The sequence below is a fragment of the Vicia villosa genome, unplaced genomic scaffold, assembly GCF_029867415.1.
Source record: "Vicia villosa cultivar HV-30 ecotype Madison, WI unplaced genomic scaffold, Vvil1.0 ctg.000131F_1_1_1, whole genome shotgun sequence".
In the NCBI taxonomy this organism is placed as follows: Eukaryota; Viridiplantae; Streptophyta; class Magnoliopsida; order Fabales; family Fabaceae; genus Vicia; species Vicia villosa.
Genome location: NW_026705025.1, coordinates 596256 through 618865, shown reverse-complemented (window position 1 = coordinate 618865; position 22610 = coordinate 596256). Strand labels below are relative to the sequence as shown.

The 22610-nt window shown below is 34.0% G+C and overlaps 2 protein-coding genes across 3 annotated transcripts; one reads left to right on the top strand and one right to left on the bottom strand.

Annotated features, from left to right (window-relative positions):
• Positions 1–5510: 5510 nt before the first annotated feature.
• LOC131624490 (uncharacterized) lies at positions 5511–8445 on the bottom strand. Of its 2 annotated transcripts, none has more exons than XM_058895436.1 (7): positions 8238–8445; positions 8103–8151; positions 7770–8013; positions 7053–7205; positions 6350–6455; positions 6139–6253; positions 5511–5884 (listed from the first exon to the last, which is right to left on the bottom strand). In XM_058895436.1, the coding sequence occupies exons 2-7, from the start codon at positions 8148–8150 to the stop codon at positions 5864–5866; spliced, it is 687 nt and encodes a 228-aa protein (XP_058751419.1). In that variant the 5' UTR covers position 8151; positions 8238–8445; the 3' UTR covers positions 5511–5863. The 2 variants fall into 2 exon arrangements, with proteins under 2 accessions (XP_058751419.1, XP_058751417.1); XM_058895434.1 differs by having other exon boundaries at positions 8103–8156; positions 8238–8444.
• A 5478-nt stretch (positions 8446–13923) lies between these two features.
• On the top strand, positions 13924–19799 carry LOC131624489 (leucine-rich repeat receptor protein kinase HPCA1-like). Its single transcript, XM_058895433.1, has 19 exons — positions 13924–14486; positions 14580–14703; positions 14811–14882; positions 15166–15240; positions 15335–15406; positions 15623–15784; positions 15871–15945; positions 16031–16102; positions 16236–16307; positions 16378–16446; positions 16583–16657; positions 16758–16829; positions 17126–17260; positions 17346–17821; positions 17897–18049; positions 18132–18271; positions 18456–18675; positions 18777–19012; positions 19204–19799. Exons 1-19 carry the CDS (start codon positions 14402–14404, stop codon positions 19720–19722), a joined length of 2904 nt encoding a protein of 967 aa, XP_058751416.1. The 5' UTR covers positions 13924–14401; the 3' UTR covers positions 19723–19799.
• Positions 19800–22610: the final 2811 nt, after the last annotated feature.

The following is a 22610-nucleotide window of genomic DNA, read 5'->3' as shown; positions in this document are numbered from 1 at the left end:
ATTTAAAAGCAAAAGTGAATCTACAAATTTTGATTCTCAATCTGTTGATTCAGTTGAAATAGGTCAGGAATCATCTCAGCAGAATTCATCCCAATCCTCTTTTGACTTCATTTAAGAGCAATATCACAACATCCCGGAACTACTTCAACAATCAGAAACCAATTCCAAAGCTAATCCCATCTCTACCTCACCTTTAGTTTTGAACTCACATTCTCACAATGAAAATGGTAAGAATGCTCATCTCTGGATCCTTGATACTGATGCCACTGACCATAATGCTTTTGATTTAGCTGTTTTTCTTTCCTATAAATTCATTATTCCTATTCATGTTAGTTTGCTAGATGGTTCTCATGTGACTGCTTCTATTTCTAGCAGTGTAGCTATTTCATCTGCTTTAAGACTCCATAATGTTTTATATATACCTAGCTTCCATGTTAACTTGCTCTCTATTGCTAAACTTGTGCATATCAATAATTGTTGTGTTCATTTCACTGATGATTCATACAAAATTATGCAGAATCATTTCAAGGAAATGATTGGTACAACTAAACTACAAAGAGGGCTTTATGTTCTTAACTCCTCAACTCATTATCATTATGCTTTTCATTCTTTTGCTCAAAATCCTTGTAATCTTTAGCATCTAAGACTAGGCCATATTCTTGTTGTAGGTTTAGAAAACATTTCCAAATTGTTTCCTTTTATTCCTTCACAATGTAATAATGACATTCCTTGTATTCTTGTCATTTTGGTAAACAAAAGAAATTACCCTTTCATCATAGTGTTACTCAAACTTATGCCCCTTTTGAAATTTTACATGCTGATGTAATGTTATTTTGATCACAACCCAATTTCAAATATGTGGTCAAAACACTAAATTAAACTTTAAACTAATAATGTCAAACACCATTGCAATTTTCAACATTCCTCTTGTGCTCTAAACCTCATTCTTCAACTTGAATATTTTCTTCCTTTGTCTTTCAATCTTCAAATGTCTTTCATTGACAACTTCATCACATATCCACTTGAAAAAACTGCATCCCTTCTCCAACAGATTTATGTAATTCCTACAATCCCAAATCTTTTTCCCAATATTGATTGATACTGTTTAAATCTGTAACAGTATGAATAACACACTCTTCTTGGCGCCAACAATCCCTTATTTTATTTCTTTTCACCATAGATTCAAATGACCCACAACTTTGGTTGTTTGATTTTGAGTAGTTGTTGGAATTCATTGAAATGTTAGCATAAATTATGACGAAAATGGTTTAGATGAAGAGGATTATGGAAGAAATTTTGAAGAAAAAAGATGAAGGAAGAAGATGAATAGTAGCCCTAAATTTTGCAGAGCACGTGAAAACGATGTTTGAAGAAATAAGGAGTTTACAACGTTAATATAAGCACTTGATAAATCATTAATGAAAGCTAATCCTTGTTGTCATGCCACATTAGCTCAGTTAACGTTTTTTCAACCAAATTAACATAATGAATCAAATTGGTTAACAAAATCATTATTAAGAGACTTATTTGTAATATTTATTAAATAAATGACCAAATTGAAATTAATTTAAGAGACTTCAGCACTAAATAAACTTTTACTCTCTCCGTCTCACAATAGGTGTCCTCTTTGAGATTTTCACGCTTTTTAAGATAATGATTAATTATGTTGATTTCAATCATAAAATAAATGTCATTTACTAAAATAACCTTATTAATAATAGGTAGTGGAGTATTTAAATGATTCAAAACACAATAAATAAGGGTAAGTTAATGAAAAAAATAATAAATATAACATTGGTATTCTAAAAGGACAAATAATTTGAGACAAATAAGAATAGAAAAGAAGACACCTATTGTGAGACGGAGGGAGTATCAAATAAGTTTGTTTGAATCAAACTTTAAGTATGACATACTATAACTCCTTGATTTATTTAAGAAGATTAATTTTACTTCTAAAAGAAAACTCCTCATGGAACAAAAGAGATTCTTAGTATTTAAGAGGACGAGACTTTGAGAAAACACTGTTAGGACTTAGGTCAAAGTCTTTACTATAACATCAACTCTTAACGTTAAGTTATTATGCAAATTAATTCGTGTGTGATTGTGATTTTATTAGTTTATATTGAATATCTAAATTTAAATTGTTGATATTCTTATTTGAAACACCGACTTTAAAAACACAGTTAATAATTTTTGTATTTTCTTTATGATATTTTTAAAAATAAGAAACTCTAACCCCACCCCTTGGATCTCTTATCCACCATGCGAGTTGCCAAAAATATTCATCTGCTTCCGTAGATGTATTTTCAGAAGCACATTTTTTTTTACATTTGCGTGAAAATATTTCGTATGTATATCTACGGGAAAAACCAAATAAGGAAAATCAGAAAAATAACATTTGCAACGATAAAAGCAACATCCATAGCTTAAAATAGGAATTACATCGATAATTTTAACAGAAAATTAAATATTACATATCAATAGTCCGGTGGACGCTTGCACATCTCTAAGATTTGCTCACCGTTCTTTGGACCGTTGCTACGAACTCAAGTAGGATTTTCTCTTCGAAACCGTCATACGTTCGCCACATCGCCAAAACAGCCGCTCAGTTCTTGAGCTCAATGTTGTTTTAAACGACGTTTCCTTCGTTGTCAAATGAAGGTGACCGATACTCGAGCTTCACAACCTTCCGTTTGTCACCGTAAGGTAGGTGGTATTGGATTTCGTCAATGATATCTTCGAGCGAGGTGTATTCTTGCCGTTTGATCATCTGCCCCAGTGTTCTGTCGTCACAGTAGTAGACACTTGCGACATGCCAACTGATGTTGTACTCATATTGAGACATTTTTGTGTTTATGTAAAATACAACATTAGAAACCCCAAACTTATAGAAAACCTAGGTGAATATGGACCACACATTTTCTGTCACAGAATATTCCGTAGGTATATCTATGAAATGATCTTAGATATTTTGGTTCTGTAGATGTACCTACGGAAAAAACCCATAGTTTTCAAATTTAGAGCCCTCCGTAAATACATCTATGAAACTTTCCCTGTTAGTTTTTTAACAGAACAGAATTAAATAGAAGGAAAGAAAATACAAAATAAACAGTTCAATGTTATAATTGACAAAAATTGATTATATTGCAATGTTAAAGAGTGCATATATTACATTTTGAAACTATATCAAAAGAATTGTCGCCGACTAAATCTATTGATGGTTCCAATTTTGACTTTTCCTTATTCGATTCTCTTTCGATGTCGTTCAATCTTTCAAATTCGTGCATCCTATCAACAAAAAGATCCGGCCACGTCTCAGCATCTTCGGTATGATGAAGCGCTAATTCCGGTAACGTAGGTGGTATGTGGCATCCCGGTTTCAAGTAAAGTAAACTTGCACAAAGTATCTCGCTTTAGAAAGCCATCAAATACACATGATGCGATCATTTGAATTTGTAGGCGGTGCGGTGCTGAGCGGAAAAAGGTTTTCGAAAAACCATAACGCGTCAAGTCAATGCACACCCTATCATATGCGCATGCAATAAGATGTCCCATTTCTGGAAATCTCATCTATTTTGACACCGATGCGTAAGCGTCCAACCGGGGTACAAGAGCTTCATTAGCCGCTTCAAATTTAACTTCCTCTTCATATAACCGCGTGTACGATTCTTTATGCGTCTTCAAATCTTAGATAAGTTAATGACTGACAAGCGTATGATTATCCTCTTCATTACTAAGCAACGCTGAGACGGCCCGGTAACTGCAATTATCGTCCCCCGCAACATCTACGATTCGTTCGATGTAAGGGTGCATAAAAACTGGCATCTCTTCAATTAATGGAATTTTCGGTGGAATAGGCATCTCTTCGGTAATGGAATTTTTAGTGGAATAAGTGTCGGAGGCGGAAAAGGTGTCAGAGGCGGTTTGTTTATGCGAGCTCTTTTGTTCATCTTCAACTGATGTTTTACAGAAAATTAATGCATAATGTGAGCAATGCAATGGATAAATGAATATTTACCTGAAATTCAATCTTCTCTTGCTCCCTTTGATTTGTTGTATCAAAAAGTTGAAGTTTTGGAGTGGAAAATGACATTGATGATGTAAGGTTTTTAGGTTGTGGAGAAGGGAGTTTGAGGAAGAAATGTAACAATGGGGGAGTGATGAAGCTGGTTCAAACTATACCAGATGCTTCCGTAGGTACATCTACGGAATATTCTGGCGCTAAATTATTATGTAGATGCACCTACGGAATAATCCCTGAACTGAATTTATGTGTATATATTCCCAACATACACTAGTTTAAAATACTTCCGTATATGTACCTAAGGAAAAAAAACAAATTTTTTGAAAAAAATGTATTTTTCAGATGTGCATCTACGGAAGCAAGGGGCGTAATTGAAATTTTTTCAGTGTCTAAGAGAATCAAGGGTATAATGAAATATTCTCTAACTAAATATCTCTTACCTAAAATAGATGAACTCTTAGAAATGTGGAAAAATTGATAGGAAGAATCAAAAGAAGAGAATAATTATGGTGAATATTGAGAAATCTATGCTCCAAAATTTTGAGCCATAGCTCTGGTCACTCAAATCATCGTATGTTTACAAATCTTTATGATCTCCCTCTACCCTTGACCCCTCCTATTAATTAGGTAACTAATTCCGTCTAACTACCAAGCTAACTACTCCTAGCCTGAACTAGTTTATCTTTTTGAGTTTACAATCATTTTGGTCCTTTAACGTGTGAGGTGCTACCACTATAGTCCCTTAATGTATCAAAATTACTAAAACATTTTCGGATGTGTATTGTGTTTGTTATTTTGATCACCAAATGTATCTTTTGTTAGTTAGTTTGGTTTTCAAATGTGATTTCCGTTAAGTCAGTTTGCATAATCGGGTTCAGAAGTAGTCAACACTTAAACATCACCTCTTGTGTTCTAATATATACATTATACTTTTCTCTGAAGTCAATGGGTTTATTGTTGATCTCTTCTGTTTTCTCCCCTGATTGAGCATATATGGGTTTTTGCTTTACAGTTTTAAATAGTAAAGTGATGCGAAAGGTGGGTGTGGAGGTTGTGGGGCTGGGAGCTCTAAAACTTACAGGATTTCTTAGAGAGAAAATGCAACAAAACAGCTTAAATTTTGAATCTTTGTACACTGTTCGCTCACTAAAAGAGGTATTGATGTTGTCTTTTTTATTTTGAAATTCTTATTTGATGAGAATTTACTTATATTTGATGCCACAAATGTACTTGGGAGGACAGAAGTGGACCCTTACATTGCTTATGAATTTCATTTTAGTTGAAACATCTCTTAATCTTGTCGTAATATCTAAAGAAGCTTCACATGTCTCAGTTCCTGGTATGCAATATTATGAGAGATATGAAAACCGGGCATCCGTCTTATAACTAAGCTTCAAAGTTGATCTGGTTTTAGACAAAGTTCATCATTCTACTTGTTAGAGGGAAATATATGGGGTGAAAGTGTAGCTTTACCACACAAATAAAGTTGAAGTTTCAAATGAGGATACAAGTTAAACTACTAGTCAACAATTTCATCTCAACTTGTTAAGGGTGTGATTTTGATTACATATAAACCAGATAAACTCAAAAGCTCATATACTCAAAACCAGATAAACTCAAAAACTCGTAACTATAATTAGTGTGAAATTTGGACTAAATACCCTCTACAATGCAAAATAAAATTATGTTTTGGCTAAGAACACATAATGTAGATTGATATTCTTGCAGAGCTTAGCCTTAAATAGATCAGGAGTAAATTGGAACCAAGTTAGTATCTCACCATTTCCCTCTGTACGCATAATTATATCACAATTGAGATGCTGAAGAGCTGGCAACTGATTAGGAAGTTTCCCTCATAATCTGCAAGAGAATGTTGTTTCAGAAATAATATATATAACAAAAGTATTCAAATTCAACAATGCAAGACAATGTTTTGTTTCATGAAGAGTATCATTCAGCAAAGCACAAGCTACGACATATTTTGTTGGTTTTGTTTATCATATGTATGAATTAATATAACTACTGCTCAACTATAGGTACACGCAATGCTATTTCAGAAATTGTATACAAAATTTTAGAATTCCAGAAATTTAATTCCCAAAACGAAACATTACCTGAGATATATATTCCTTGACCTTGTCGTAGATGGGTCCATCTGAAGCTCTCTCAGCAAGCTCATAATATACGGTATTGCCTTCAGGACCATGAACTTTGTCCTTCTGTAAATACCTACACAGAAAAATATTAATTACTTCTTTGTTCATTGCTTTTTTAGGAAGACCATATGTGCCACAGAATGTAATGAATCGTGTAATTTATTTTCACCTTTGCTGAACAAGAAGTTCCAAGGCTTGCTTAATGTTTCCAAGGACACGATGATTTGCTTCACTGTCACTCAAACTCATCCTATTCAACTGGCTCCATAGACTTTCTGCAATATCCAACCATATCAAGTTCCATTATGTTACGATGACGGCACAAATCTCAATTACCCTTGAAAGGTGTAAATATCAGAAACATATATTTGTTGCATTCATATAGAGACCTTAAGGCTATGTTTGGGAGTTTGGAGGGGAGGGGAGGGGAGGGGAAGGCTTCCAAAAATGAAATTTTAAAAAAAATATAAAAAAATATTTGACATTTTTTGAAAAAATGATTTTGTTTAGAATGATAAAAGAGTCATTATCATTACTAAATTTTTAATTTTCAGAATACTATAACAACCTAAAAGATATTTGGAAAATTTATATAAGCCCTTCAAAACCCTCCTTCAATACAATTTTTGAGTTCCCCCATTTTATGGGGTTTTTGGTGTTATGAATAAACTCAAACCCTCCAAAACCCTCCTACCCAAAATCTTTTTATCATTTTCACCCAATTCTTCTTATTTTTCAAAGCCCTCCCCTCCCTTCTCCTCCAAACTCCCAAACATAGCCTAAAGTAGCAAGTTTTGATTTCCATAAGTTAACATGTGCATAAGATTATGTGTATATAATATAATTATATCATTATGAAACTTCAATCATACCTTCGGGAATTTTGCCGCCAGCAAGATGTACAATACTAATTATGACAAACGTGAAACCAGACATGTACGCTGTATTCGGATCCACAACATATTTTTCATATAAATCAGAAGGAAGTTGGCTAATGAGTATATATGATTTTGCATCCGCACCACCTGGAGGATTACATGTCATAAGTCTTTAATTAGAGGAAACGTCACTGGTAACAAGTAAAACATACTTGGAAAACTGTAAAGAATGCATTCAGATCTGAACAAGTAAAAAGCAATGTAGAACAGATTAACTCATTCCTTTTAAATCTATATGTACACAAACATTCAAAGATTTATAAAAACAAAAACATTTGAATGAAAACTGAGAAATTTAGTCTAACATTACTAGGCTACCAAGGAAACAGTCTTTCAAACTATCTTTTATAAGTTAGTACATAGTAGTCCATAGCGGCGCCATCCCGCTATAGCGGAGGCCGGCCGCTATAGGAAGAGCCTTAGCAATGCAGAACACTATAGCGACCGCCAACTCCAAACCCTTGTTCAATTACTTTTTCATATGTTCTTAGTTTTAAGAGGATTTTTACATTGCCTGAAAACCTAGATCACAAAGCCTATAAATTGTTTATAGAATAGAACTCACAATGCTGAAACAATAACCCATTAATAAAATCAACAAAGCAACAAATTAAGATTGCTGCATACAAATAGTGCGCGGAAAAAACTCACTTTGTGAAGCGCGTGTCTGCGCTTTAGACGACGGGACAGACCTTGAAAGCAATCTCATTTCATAACCAAAGACGGCAGAAAGTTTGTCCTTAGCCTCATTGATGACAAAAGTAGGAAGATTCCTCTGATGATAATTCTTGGTAATAAGCTGAGTAAGTTCATCTCTCTTAATTGGACACCCTGAGTTTTGATGAGTTTTGAAAAGCAAGTAACGGATTACTTCTCCTACAAGCTTATCCTTTTCCTAAAATACAAAATCAAAATAAAATCAAAAACCGTTTTCCTAAAACAAAAATAAAAATTGTGACTTTTTAAGGGAAAGATTGAATGTACCTCTTTTGAAATTCCGAATTGTGAGAAATCTTCAACATTGGTTGCCATCCTGCCCTGCAAGTATTGTTGTTAAGAATTTCAAAAATGGGGAAATTAAAATAAAAATGAAAAAAAGAAAAGGAAGAAACAGAATACAAAGTGATTGATTAGGGTTTAGTGGAAGAGAAGAAACAGTGGTGACGAAGAACTAGAGAAGAAGAGACTGTGCCGAATGCGGGAACAATGCGCTTCCGTCACTCTCGCTATATTTTTTGTTTGAATATTTTCTATGGGGTCTGCTTGTTTGTAGGGAAAAAGAGAAGAAAGAAGTTGAAAAGAGAGAGATTGGAGAGAAGTGTCTCGTCAATTCTGTTTGGTGAGCACAGAAATAGGAAAGAGAGATTTAAATTAGCTGGTCCCACATCAAAATTGTTTCTCTCCCATCAGCAAAGAAATGAAATCAATTACATAACTATGAGTGATTTTTCCAATATAACCTTGCTAATTAATTTTTTTTATAAGTCATAAATATTTATTTTACATATAGCCACATCTGAGTTAGTTTTAGAAATTTAATAGTTTAATAAAAACACTGCCATAATTTAATTATATAAATTAATTAATAATTAAAATAAATTGCCATAATTAACTCAATGTTAAGTAGGAAATTAATTTGACTAAATAAAAATCTTCTAACAATAAATTAAATATTAATTTTGTTTTATATAAACATAACTAATTTTATTTATGAATTAAAATAATAAAAAAATTAAATTAATTTATATTTGAAGTTAAATTATTATGATAATATAATATATAATTACGTTTTTTTAGAATAAGGACATTTTCGTCTTTTTAAAAATAAAACTCACTTCTTTCTCCTTCTATTTCTTTCTTCTTTCTGTTGTTCTAATTAGGGAGGCAAACGGGCATTCCCGCCCCGCAAAAGCCCGCAAGAAAACGGGATAAGGCGGGCGGTCATAGTCGAGGGTGCGGGCCTAAAACCTCGATTCGTCCCGCAAAAAAGTGAAGGCGGGGCGGGCTAAGCCCACGGGCACTGCATTTTTTAAGCCTAAAAATGAAAAATTTATGTTAATTCACGTGCCCGCAAAAGCCCGCATAAAAAACGGGGTGGGGCGGTAACACTAGAGAGCGAGGGCCTAAAACCTTGACCCGCTCCGCACAAAAGTGCATGCAAAACTGGCATGCCTAACTGACCGGACCCGTTTTGCCACCCCTAGTTCTAATCAATAGGTTAAATCTATTTTCTTTCTCATTTATTTCTCTCTTTTCATACTCTTTCTCATCTATTTCTCTCTTTTCACTTTCTTCTCATTGCCAAACACACTCTTGGTGAATAAGAATATAGAATGGGGTTAAAGTTACTCCACTAACATCCAATTGGAATTCATCAATTAGCTATGTCACATAACCTTTTTAAAAATAACAGTGACTTGACATTTTACATGGTCGTGATTGGTTGACAGTGTAAAATTATTTTACAATGTCAGTGTATATCCTTTTTCTCATAGAGAATTGATATTATGACACCAAATTATACATTTACGGTGTATATCATATCATAAATATATACTAATCCTTTTTATAGTAATTTTTTATTTCACTTTGGTATCCGTGCAAGATCGAATTGAATGTGTAAATTCAGTGTAAATTGATAAGGTGTAGGAAAATGGTGTCATCGTATTCGTAGATAGCTCATAAGAATAATAACTTTATTTTAGTTTATATACTCGTTAATCTTTAAAAATATTTAATTTTTATGATAAATATCTTTAAGATTATGTTCATGAATAACATACTCAAATTTGACCAAATAAAAATTTATAAATGTCAAATATGGATATCAATAGGTTGGATATCTTTATTTTAGATTAAAAGTCAAAAAAAATTCTGACTCGGGTGGTGAATACATGTCTAATGAGTTTCAGGAGTACCTTCAACAAAAAGGCATTTTATCTCAAAGATGTTGTCCTAATACCCCTCAACAAAATGGGATGGCAAGACGCAAGAATCGTCATTTGCTTGATGTAACACGCACCTTACTTCTTCAAGCTTCTATGCCATCCCGGTTTTGGGTAGAAGCGTTATCCACAGATTTCTTCTCGATTAATCGTCTTCCGTCTACCGTTATTGATTTTGATTCTCCTTTCTTTCGTCTTTTTAAAATTCATCCTGATTATAGTACTTTACATACTTTTTGGTGTGTGTGTTATGTTCACTTACCTCTATTTGAAAGACATAAGCTCGGAGCATAGCTTGTTCAATGTGCATTTATGAGGTATATTCACTCTTATAAGGGGTTTGTGTGTTATGATGTCTCTAATAAACGTTTTCGCATCTCTAGGAATGTGACATTTTTTTATAACCAGTTTATGTTTCCTTGAATTTTCTCCTACCATGAATGATATTGTAACTCTTCCTAATTTTTCTATTATGCCTCAAACTATTGCATGTTATAAATCAGGTCATGTATATGAGAAAACACAAACAATAGGTTTCCACTCTCCTTCCCAACATTGATCCACTACTTAATCTGGCACTTGTTGAACCACGTCGTTCTAGTCGAATATCTCGAGCACCTGATAGATATTCACCAGATAAGTATGATTCCTCATCTACTTCTCTAACTGCCTCACTTTCTAGCATATCTATTCCTACTTGTTATTCACGGGATGTTAAAGATGCGCGTTGGATAATGGCAATGAATGAGGAGCTTCAAGCTCTTGAAGAGAATTTTACATGGGATATTTTCTCTTGTCCCCCTGATATCAAACCCTTAGGCTGCAAATGGGTGTATTCTGTGAAACTAAATTGTGATGGGTCTCTCAACCGTTTCAAGGCTCGATTGGTTGCCTTGGGAAATAAGCAGGAATATGGAATTGATTATGATGAGACATTTGCACTGGTTGCCAAAATGACATATAATCGTACAGTACTCTCTATAGCTTCTTCTAATGGGTGGTATATTCATCAAATGGATGTGAAAAATGCTTTTCTTCATAGTGACCTGACGGAAGATATTTATATGACTCCTACTCAAGGTTTATTCTCTTCATCTAAGGGTGTGTGCAAGCTCAAACGCTCCTTATAAGGTTTGAAACAAGCGCCTAGAGCATGGTATGAAAAATTCTACTCCGCTCTACTTGGGTTCTCTTTTACAAGTCAATATGATTCTTCTCTATTTATTCGTAGAACATCTACTGGAATTGTCCTACTACTTCTATATGTTGATGATATGATTATTACTGATTTTGGCCATGCTTCGATTCAAAGCCTTAAACGCCAGTTACAAACATCGTTTCATATAAAAGATCTTGGTAATTTGCATTATTTTCTTGGTCTTGAGGTTCATTCTACATCCAAGGGCATCTTCCTCCATGAACACAAGTATGCCACATATTTAATTTCTATGGCTGGTCTCCAATCGGCTAATCCAGGGGATACTCCTCATGAGGTTAATGGCAAATATCATTGTGATGATGGTGATCTCTTGTCTGATCCCTTATTGTATCATCAACTCGTGGGTAGCCTTAATTATTTGACTACTACTCGCCCTGACATATCTTTTTTGTTCAATAAGTAAATCAATTCATGCACTCTCCTCGCCATTGGAATTGCTCCTAAATTGAGTGCTTATAATGATGCCGATTGGGCAGAGTGTCCTGATACTCAGCGACCTATCACTGGTTGGTGCATGTTTCTTGGCTCTTCATTGAATTCATGGAAAAGTAAGAAACAAGTGAGAGTCTCTAAATCTTCTACTGAATCAGAGTATCGTGCCATGTCTGCTGCTTGTTCTGAAATAATTTGGCTTCTGGTCTTTTGGCTGAACTTGGATTTCCTCAAATAGAGTCAACCTCACTTTATGTTGACAATACAAGTGTCATCCAAATCGTTGCGAATCTTGTTTTTCCTGAACGCACGAAACATATCGAAGTTGATTTTCATTCAATCCGTGACGCGTATGATGACCGACTAATATCACTTCCTCATGTCAGTAGTAGGGGTGTTCGCGGTGCGGTTTGGGCGGTTTTGACAAAAAAAAATCATCCGAACCGCGAGAGAAAAAGTTGTGCGGTTTGGTTTGGTTTGGTTCGGTTGGCTTTTAAAAAAAATCCGAACCAAACCAAACCAAACTAATGTGGTTTGGTTCGGTTCGGTTGGTTCGGTTTCTTACAAATATTTTATTGAACCATACATATACATATAGATGACAACATAACTTTGTATTTATACATTCATACACTATCAAATAACAACAAAACTCGTCATATTTTGACAAAAACTTTCTATTTAATATGTAAAAATTAAATTAGACAAAAGTGAAATAATAAACATAAAATAATAGTATAAAACAATATAAAATTATTAAAATGAAACAAAAAAATAGAAGAGACGAGAGATTAGTGAAGGTGAAAAAGAAAAAACAAAAGAGTTGAGAGATTAGAGAAGAAGATGTGCGATAAAAACAAAACTAAAATAGAGAACATTTGCATAAAAATGAGAAGGTGAAAAGAAATAATATAAGAGAGTTGAGATTATAGAAAAAGAGGGAAGATGTATGTGGCAAAAAAGACGCGATAATGCTATTAGAGATTTGAGAAGATGGGACTAAAATCATATGTGTAAGAATGATAAAATTATTCGTAATCATAAGACTAAGGTGTAATAGATTTAAGTTTGGGTTGGATGTGAGTTAAGTAAAAGTTAGGTTGTAACTTAATGCGGTTTGATTCGGTTTACAAAATACAAACTTCAAACCGAACCAAACTATGCGGTTTTGTTAAAAGATGACTCAAACTAATCCGAACCAAATGCGGTTTTTTGCGGTTTCGGTTTGGTTTGGTTTGCGGTTTTCTATTTGGTTGGTTTGGTTTTGAACACTCCTAGTCAGTACTCAGTTGCAGGTTGCAGATATTCTTACCATGGCTGTTTTGCGTCCACATCATCAGTTTCTTGTTAGCAAATTGATGCTCATTGACAGGTAGCATCAATTTGAGTGAGGATGTGAACAAGAGCTTCTTCCTAGAATAAGAGTTTGTTTCTGGGAAATAAATCAGAAATTGATTTGTTCTCATTAAATGCAATTACTTAGTGTAATTATCTATATAACTCTATAATCTATATATATATATATATATATATATATATATATATAGAGAGAGAGGAGGGTTATATTGACTCCAAGAGTAAGTGTTCAACACTTACTCCAAATCATAATCATTGATTTTCATTAATTTAACGGTTTTAATTGATCATTTAATCTAATTATTTTTGGAAATATTTTTTTATATAAAACTTTAATTAAAATCGTTGGATTAATGATAATTAATGATTATGATTTGGAGTAAGTGTTGTACACTTACTCTTGGAGTCGATATAACCCTCCTCATATATATATATATATATATATATATATATATATATATATATATATATATATATATATATATATATATATATATATATATATATTGAGAAAGACATCAAACCAATTTTTCATATATAGCTACATTAATTTATTAATTTCTCTCTCTTGATGAATTCAATGGTTGATATTTGTTCCCCTCATCTCTCATTATAAAATGCTCTCACTTGATATGCTCCCTATATATATATATATATATATATATATATATATATATATATATATATATATATATATATATATATATATACCAAACTATTGGTGTGTATAACTTTCCCTACAACTCATTGAAATAGATATATGCGATTTAGTGAGGAGGGGCCATGTCAAACCTACCCAACTGCTGTCAATAGCTTGACAATAATAAATCCATTGATGCACAAGTTGCAAGATATCTTTCTATTGGTCACTAAGAAAGTAAAATTAATGATGACAAAACAGTTAACAGCAACTAGCTGAGAAGTGAAGAAAGGGAAAACACAGCAATTCGTTTGTGAAGAAGTTAGTGTTTGAAAAGTCAGAAAAATACAATGATTGTGTTATAGAAAGTTGCATACAACATTATACATGGAATTGGATTAGCTTCTAAGATAAGAAAAATCATCATTAATAATAGAGTAGAAAACAACCAAGTCAAACTTTTTTTCTTTCCTTTGTCCTTTATGAAACCTCATAGTATATTGTTTTGTCACTACTTACTTCCTCTTCACCTTGAACTTTCTACTAGACTTTTCTATGCTTTTTTCTAGTTATCATGTTACATTCAATGCATGTTCTTTCTTTGCTTGAGACAAATATTTTTGTCTGATCTTATTGTTTGTGCTATAATCAGCAATTGTTCTTCAAGAAGTGATTGAAAACTATTTATAACATGGAAATGCAAAGTTTGATGCTCTTTTTGGTATTCTTATGGGTTGAAGTTCATCTTATATCTTCATATACTGATCCTCAAGATGGTAATTTTCTATCACTTCCCTTTATAGTAAGTGTTTGATTAAGTTGTTTATTCAAAAAGTGCTTTTTTTTATAATGGTTATATGTTGTTGCAGTTTCTGCACTTAGATCTTTAAAAGATATATGGCAAAATACACCACCAAGCTGGGACAAATCAGATGACCCTTGTGGAGCACCATGGGAAGGAGTGACCTGCAGCAAATCAAGGGTTACTTCATTGTAATAAACTTCAATTGAACATTATTGATCCTTTTTAAGCACTTTTTAAGCACTTTTCCAACTACTAAATTAGGAAGAATACTTTGTCATGTGCATTAAAAATATAGGAGACTGTCAACCATGGGACTGAAGGGTACATTAAGTGGAGATATTGGTGGACTTCCAGAATTAAGATCCTTGTAAGTATTGTTTTTATCAAGGTTAATCAAGGTTAGCGGCCGCGTAAACGCTTCGGTACAGGTGTTGCGATACGTATTGCGATCGTTGAAGTGTGAATTAATCATAATTTATTTTTCATCATAAAAATGGTAAATAACAATATCGGCACCTTCTGATACCGTTTGTCGCGGCCGTTTTTGCGTTTTTTATGATTCTTACCAAAAAGTATTGTAAAATGAAGGAACAAAAAATCTTCCATAGCATGTATTTGCATATTAACTATGTTAATTCTTGTAACGGCAGGGACTTATCCTTTAATAAAGGTTTAATGGGTTCTATCTCTCCAGAATTGGGAAGCTTAAAAAACCTAAATATTCTGTAAGTTAGATTCATAAAATCAGTTAATTTTGTAATGTCATTTCATGTGCAAGTTGTAGTAATTTGCATAAGGCTTTATACTTCATTGTTTCAGGATTTTGGCTGGTTGCAGTTTTAGTGGCAATATTCCAGATGCATTAGGGAACCTTTCAGACCTATCTTTCTTGTAAGAATAGGCTTGAAAGAAGCATTTTTACCGATGTTCTAAAAATCGGATCGAACTGGTCTGTTCAATCGGTTGAACCAGGAACTGACCAAATTTCTGGTTGGTTTCGTGGTTGAACCAATTGAATTGTACTCCAGAAGTTTCAGCGATTCGATCTCTGGTCCATTTTTAAGACATGCTTAACAAAATAACTGATTCTCTCTCATTACTATTCAGGGCTTTGAATTCAAACAACTTCACTGGAAAAATACCTCCATCATTAGGTAAACTCTCCAAACTTTATTGGTTGGACTTGGCAGATAATCAGCTCACAGGACCTCTCCCGGTTTCGACCTCGACATCCCCGGGCTTAGACCAACTTTTACATGCTAAGCACTTGTGAGTTGTTTGGCTATTCTATTTTCATTTCTTTGTTGACATTTGTGATTATTGTATCAACATTGTTTTGGTTGGTATTTGTGAAGCCATTTCAACAAGAACCAGCTTTCTGGTTCCATTTCTCCCAAACTTTTCCACTCTGACATGGTACTCATTCACATGTAAGTTGACATAGGATTTCTCGGTTTTTATAAGATCATATTCTCAATTTTCGCAGTGTTTGATCTTTTGTTTTCTTTCTGACAGATTGTTAGATGGAAATGAATTAATCGGGAGTATACCTTCGACTATAGGACTAGTTCATACAGTCGAGGTTCTGTAAGTAGTTCTTTCCGTAACATTTCAAATATTCTCTTCATTCCTTCTTCCTTTTATTTCCATTATACCGAATAATCGAATATACTCATTTGAATTTGATTACCTTTTTCTTTATTGTTTCAATTTATGACAGTCGGCTCGATAGAAATTTCTTGACAGGAGAAGTCCCTTCGAATCTCAACAAACTTAGTAACATCAATGAACTGTGAGTACTTAGATTTGAGAAGTGAACATATAAAAGACATTTATAACACCGATAAGTTGTTTTCTTACAGGAATTTAGCACACAACAAATTGTCCGGTCCTTTGCCGGACTTAACATCAATGGATACCCTGAATTATGTGTAAGCAATTGGCATGAGTTGGTGTTTCTACTTTCTTTTGTTCAAGTGAAATGGTTTTGTAAAACCAAATTTTGACAATTTTCATGACAACTTTTTAAATGGCTAACACAATTTAAATACGTGGTTGATTATATAGGGATCTTAGTAACAATTCATTTGATCCATCTGAAGCTCCAACTTGGTTCTCAACTCTACCCCAACTCACCACACTGTAAGTTTATAAATTCTAGATTGGGAAAAAGGTTTCTTGCTTATCAAGTTATCAAATCTAACAAGGATTTTTTTACTTCATAACCCTATACTATGCTTAGTATTGTGGAGTTTGGATCTCTTGAAGGTACTCTTCCATCAGAACTCTTCGGCCTTCCTCAAATACAACAAATGTAAGTCCCAAACTTCTATGTAGAAGATACGTATATACTACAAACAAACAGTGTCTGCAGTCTTAAGTTTTTGGAGGTCATGTGTAGGACAATTAAATTGTAACAAAACAAATAGAGGCTCTATGTTGCCAGATTTAACTGTGACAAATATTTTATGAGGTCATTTTTAGCTATGATTTAACTGTAGAAAATTTTAGACTCTGTGCAGTAGCCCGTCTTGCCCGTCCTCAAAGACGGCCCTGCAAACAAACAATGGAATGAGTAACCATAAGTTTTATGTTTTAAATTCTTCACAGAAAACTAAGACACAATGCATTCAACAAAACACTTGAAATGGGAGACAGCATTTGTCCTCAATTGCAGCTTGTGGATTTACAAGACAATCAAATTGCATCCGTAACCATTAGTTCACAGTACAAAAACACATTGATGTGAGACATCTTTTTCCTTTCTAATCTGACATGCTTCGGCTCCGTTTGACCTTACTTATTCTTTACTTCTCTTCTACCTATGCAGTCTCATAGGAAATCCAGTATGCCGTACTGGTCTCCTCTCTAATACAAATGACTGCAACCTTCAACAACAGCCGAAACAACCCTATTCGACTAGCTTGGCTAATTGCGGAGGAAGATCATGTCCACCTGATCAAAAACTCAGTCCACAGAGTTGCGAATGTGCATATCCGTATCAAGGAACATTTTATTTTAGGGCACCTTTTTTTAGAGAACTCACTAATATAACTGTTTTCCATTCACTCGAAATGAGTTTATGGGTGAAATTGAGTTTAACACCAGGCTCAGTTTCATTACAAAACCTTTTTTTCAATGGTGATGATTATCTTCAAGTGCAACTCGCACTCTTTCCACCAACAGGACAATATTTTAATAGATCAGAAGTTCAAAGAATTGGATTTTCAATGAGTAATCAAACGTACAAGCCTCCGCCTGAATTTGGACCCTATTACTTCATTGCATTTCCTTATTCTTTTCCAGGTAAGATAAAAATACAATGCAATTACAATTGCAACTTTTATGCAGCTGGTGACAGTGATATTTAAATGATTTCAGATTCGCGCAGAGGAACTTCTCTTAGCCGAGGTGCTATCATTTTGATAGCGAGTGGAAGTGCAGTTCTGATTTTGTGCCTTATAGGGCTAGCTATATACGCAATCCTGCAAAAGAAGCGCGCAGAGAGAGCTATTGGAATAAGTAGACCGTTCGGTAACTAAACAAAGTTCTCACTTTGATTTTCTTGTTAACTATTATCAACATTGTTTATGCAACAAAATTCTCTTTCTTCCAGCATCTTGGGCACCAAGTGGCCAGGATAGTGGAGGTGCACCACAATTGAAGGGAGCAAGATGGTTCTCTTACGATGAACTCAAAAAGTGTACCGATAACTTCTCTGGAAGCAACGAGTTAGGCTTTGGTGGCTATGGCAAGGTATTTCCTTTATGTTAACATACTTCTAGTTTAGGGAGATGTTTTCATCATGGTTATCAGTATCCTACGATACATGGGAGCCGTGGCTTTCTATTTGGAATTGGAAAAAAGTCTTCCTATTCGTCGTGGTTTGAGTCTAGATTTAATAAACATGAGTTTCATGATTCTCTAATATTGGCTCTAGGTGTACAAAGGGGTGTTCCCTGATGGAAAAATAGTTGCAATTAAAAGAGCTCAGCAAGGATCGATGCAAGGAGGACTAGAGTTCAAGAATGAAATCGAATTGCTTTCAAGAGTTCATCACAAGAATCTTGTTAGCCTTGTTGGATTCTGCTTTGAACAAGGAGAACAAATGTTGGTTTATGAATTCATCTACAATGGATCACTTAGAGAGGGTTTGTCAGGTCAGTTCACAGTGATGGAACACTCTAGCTCAAAGCTAAGCTTATTTTCCGAAAGAAAAACATTTAATAGAATCCAAGTATCTAACCAATGTGAGTTGCAGGGAAATCTGGTATTCAACTTGATTGGAAGAGGAGACTCCGTATTGCTCTCGGCTCAGCTAGAGGACTTGCATACTTACACGAACTTGCCAACCCTCCCATAATCCACAGAGATGTGAAGTCAACCAATATCTTGCTGGATGAAAATTTGACTGCAAAGGTTGCGGATTTTGGCCTGTCTAAGCTTGTATCAGACAGTGACAAAAGCCATGTCTCAACTCAGGTTAAAGGAACATTGGTGAGTAACATTGTACCATTTCTTATGTTTCTGAGATTAAAAAAATCTATAATAGGCCATAGGCCTTAAAAATATATGGTAGGCTAGACTCAGGCCTTCTAAGACCTGGTGTGGCCTAATTCCACCCCTATTAGTCCGTGCTCCATTTTTTATTAGCTGCAACTTGATAATAAAAAGCTTAACATATGCAGGGCTATCTAGATCCTGAATACTACATGACTCAACAACTAACCGAAAAGAGTGACGTATACAGTTTCGGTGTAGTTATGCTTGAACTGATAACATCCAAGCAACCACTTGAAAAGGGTAAGTACATCGTTCGCGAAGTTCAAACCTTAATGAATGAAAGAGATGAAGAGTTCCATGGTTTAAGCGAAGTAATGGATCCATTGGTGAGAAACACAGCCAACCAGATAGGATTTGGCAGGTTCTTAGAGTTGGCAATACAATGCGTCGAGGAATCAGCTTCAGACCGACCAACAATGAGTGACGTGGTGAAAACATTAGAAACCATATTACAGAATGATGGTTTGAACACAAATTCTACTTCTGCTTCTTCATCTGCTAATGATTTTGGAGTTTCTAAGGGTGCTGCAAAGAGACATCCTTACATTAATAATAGTTTTACTAAGAAGGATAGTGTTGATGAGAGTAATGACTTTGATTACAGTGGAGGGTACACACTTTCAACTAAAGTGGAACCTAAATAGATGATATACAGTTTTGTTAGACATGTCATTTTGTTATTGTTTTTCATTCTCAAATGAAAACATTTACTTGTTCTTTACTCCTTTTTGTTTTTGTATAACATATGTAATGTTTTCAGTAACAGATCTCTTTATTCATTCTGGTTAAAGGCATGTGATATATATAAGTATAAGAAATATATTTGATGATTGTGTCTATAATACATGAATTGATGAGTTAATAAATCATGGCTGATGAAGGGCTCGTAATGTCCTTGACAATTGAATAATTCTATCTAACAAATATACATGAAGACTAATAATATTTTTGTTAATAATATGATACTAATAATAATAATATAAAGATATTCTATCACACCTTCCTAGTCTTAGCGGGATCATGTCATACGCAGAAACTATTCTTGAAATCTTGAAAGAGAATTAAGGGAAGATTTTTTGTGAAGATATTTACAATTTGATGACGCAAGGAAAGACTTTTTGTGAAGATATCTACAATTTGATGATGCTAGGGGACGTGAAGGACACAAACTTAGTCATGGACTACTTTTTTTTTTTTAGACGAAATGAATGTCCATCTTGATATATTTGGTCTGTTGATGTTGAATTGTATTACCATATATGTATATTACACTAACATTATCATAATAGACCATGGTAGTTTTAAGAATCGGCCAGTCCAACTCTAGAAGCAAATTACGTAACCAACAAGATTTAAACACCATGAGAGAAGTTCCCACCAAGAAACCCACAGTAACTAGAAGAGGATCTCCTGGTACATGGACATCCTCTTTAATTTGCATTTGTGTAAGAGATCAAAGATGTAGTAGATGATGGATAAAGGTGCATTCTATATTGACTATTGTATTACAAATTATATTTTATTAATATTATAAAAATACTAATAAATCATAGATTTGATATAATATATAACACATAGTATATTAAAAGTTAATATTACAAAATGAGAGTGATCGTTTATAGTTGTAATAATAAAAATAAATAGATTAAACCAAGTTAATAAATATTATTATTAAAAAATAGTTATCATCTAATAATAAATTCATGTCACATATCATACTAAGAAAAAATAAATATGTATAAAAATGTATACATGTGTCTCGGTTTAGTTTGGATTGGTTTTGAAAAATCAATCCTAAATTCAATCCGAACCGAGCGGTTTTCACAAAATGACATCCAAACGCATTCAATAAATTTTGGTTCTTGTGGTTTTTCGGTTTTTTTGGATCGGTTTGTGGTTTTTATTTGGATTGATTTGGATTTGAACACCCCTAATTTCTTTAAGTCCACCATGTAAGAAAGCATTTTTTAACATACAACTGATGTATGTGTCATGTTAGAGAGAGAGAGAGAGGGGGAGACTGAACATATCAGTTAAATATGTGTTTCATATTCTGTTTCTTCCAACGAATTGGTTGTAAATAGAACTCACTATTTTTTTCAATGGTGTGTTGCTTCAGCTGCTATTCAACGAACTGATTGGAAATTCCATGTATGTGTGGAGGACTGCAAGTTGACGACGAACATAGTTGTGCGGATGTGGTCGAATGGAGTGATGAGTTTGGTTGTAGACAATTAACCTCGGACATGCACTTGCGTGTAGATAATTATTTCCTGTCGAAGTGGCTAGACATTAAGATATTTGAACGGCGATGAGGTAATTTTCAATGTCGGCTGCTGAACTGATGCAATGGGTCCTTACCAGCTTAAATACTTTTTCTTGATATTAATTTACTCAATGTATACCTTTTGACAGCTGAGAACAGAGGTGAATAAAGTGTTAAAGGTAACTCAAATTGGAAAATTAATTGGTGCAACTTTAGATGCTAAGGTTCACATTCTTACATCCGACGCCACCATGACATCCAAGTTATCTGAACTATGTACAAGTGAAATTTATGCTGATAAATTGAATAAGCTATTCACAACTTCTCAGGTTTGCGTAAAACTATAATACTTCTTAGTTAGAAAGATTAGTTAAAGTTTTTTTTAACTACCTTCACGCGCAGATAAGTTACAAAATGTGATGAGGATTTTATCTACAAAGACAATAACTTACTTTTGTGTTAGATGTGATGAGGAATATAGCTGTGGTGAGACCGGATCGATACTGAGTAAGTAGATCTTGATTCTTCATGTTAGTTATGTTATACTGAATCTTACCGCTCTTTTCATGCTGAATCTTACCGCTCTTTTCCTTGATCAGGATGATTTCTTACCACGGACAGCCACCCCATTCGAAGATATAGGGTATGTTATAACATCAAATTTACTACAAACTTTGTTATTATTGTATATAAGGCTAGAGTATATTGTCATTGTAATTTTAATATTGTTTTTTTGGATTGTTGAGAGAAAGCCTTTTAGGTATGGCTAAGGATTCCACAAAGAGCTTATGCAGAAATGTTAGTGTAAAATCAAAGTTTAAACGCAACGTATCTGTTTGGTTTTCCAGCATTTGTTTATACGGTTACTTTTAAAAATAAGCTTATATAACTTTTTTCGTTTGGCTTTTCATTTCTTAACACCGTTTCTACGCAGATTCGAAAGGTTTCCTCCAGTTGTGAAAACAGCAGTGCCTGTAGATGGAAGGTTTGAGCATATAGTTCTTTCTTGCAATGCTACACCAAATCATGCCATTATTTGGATAGAGAAAGAGGCTCAAAGGGCTTTAAATGTACAAAATCAATCAAATTCCACTAATTTGGAACTCTATTTAATATTTTGATGACATCTTTGCCAATTGCAGTTGATGCTGGAGAAAGATAATACCATGGAAGTACCAGCGAAGAAAATCATGGAGTTAGGAAACAATCGCCAGACACAACCAAGAGTACATAGCAGCATTACAAAGGGCGAAAATGTTACATGTT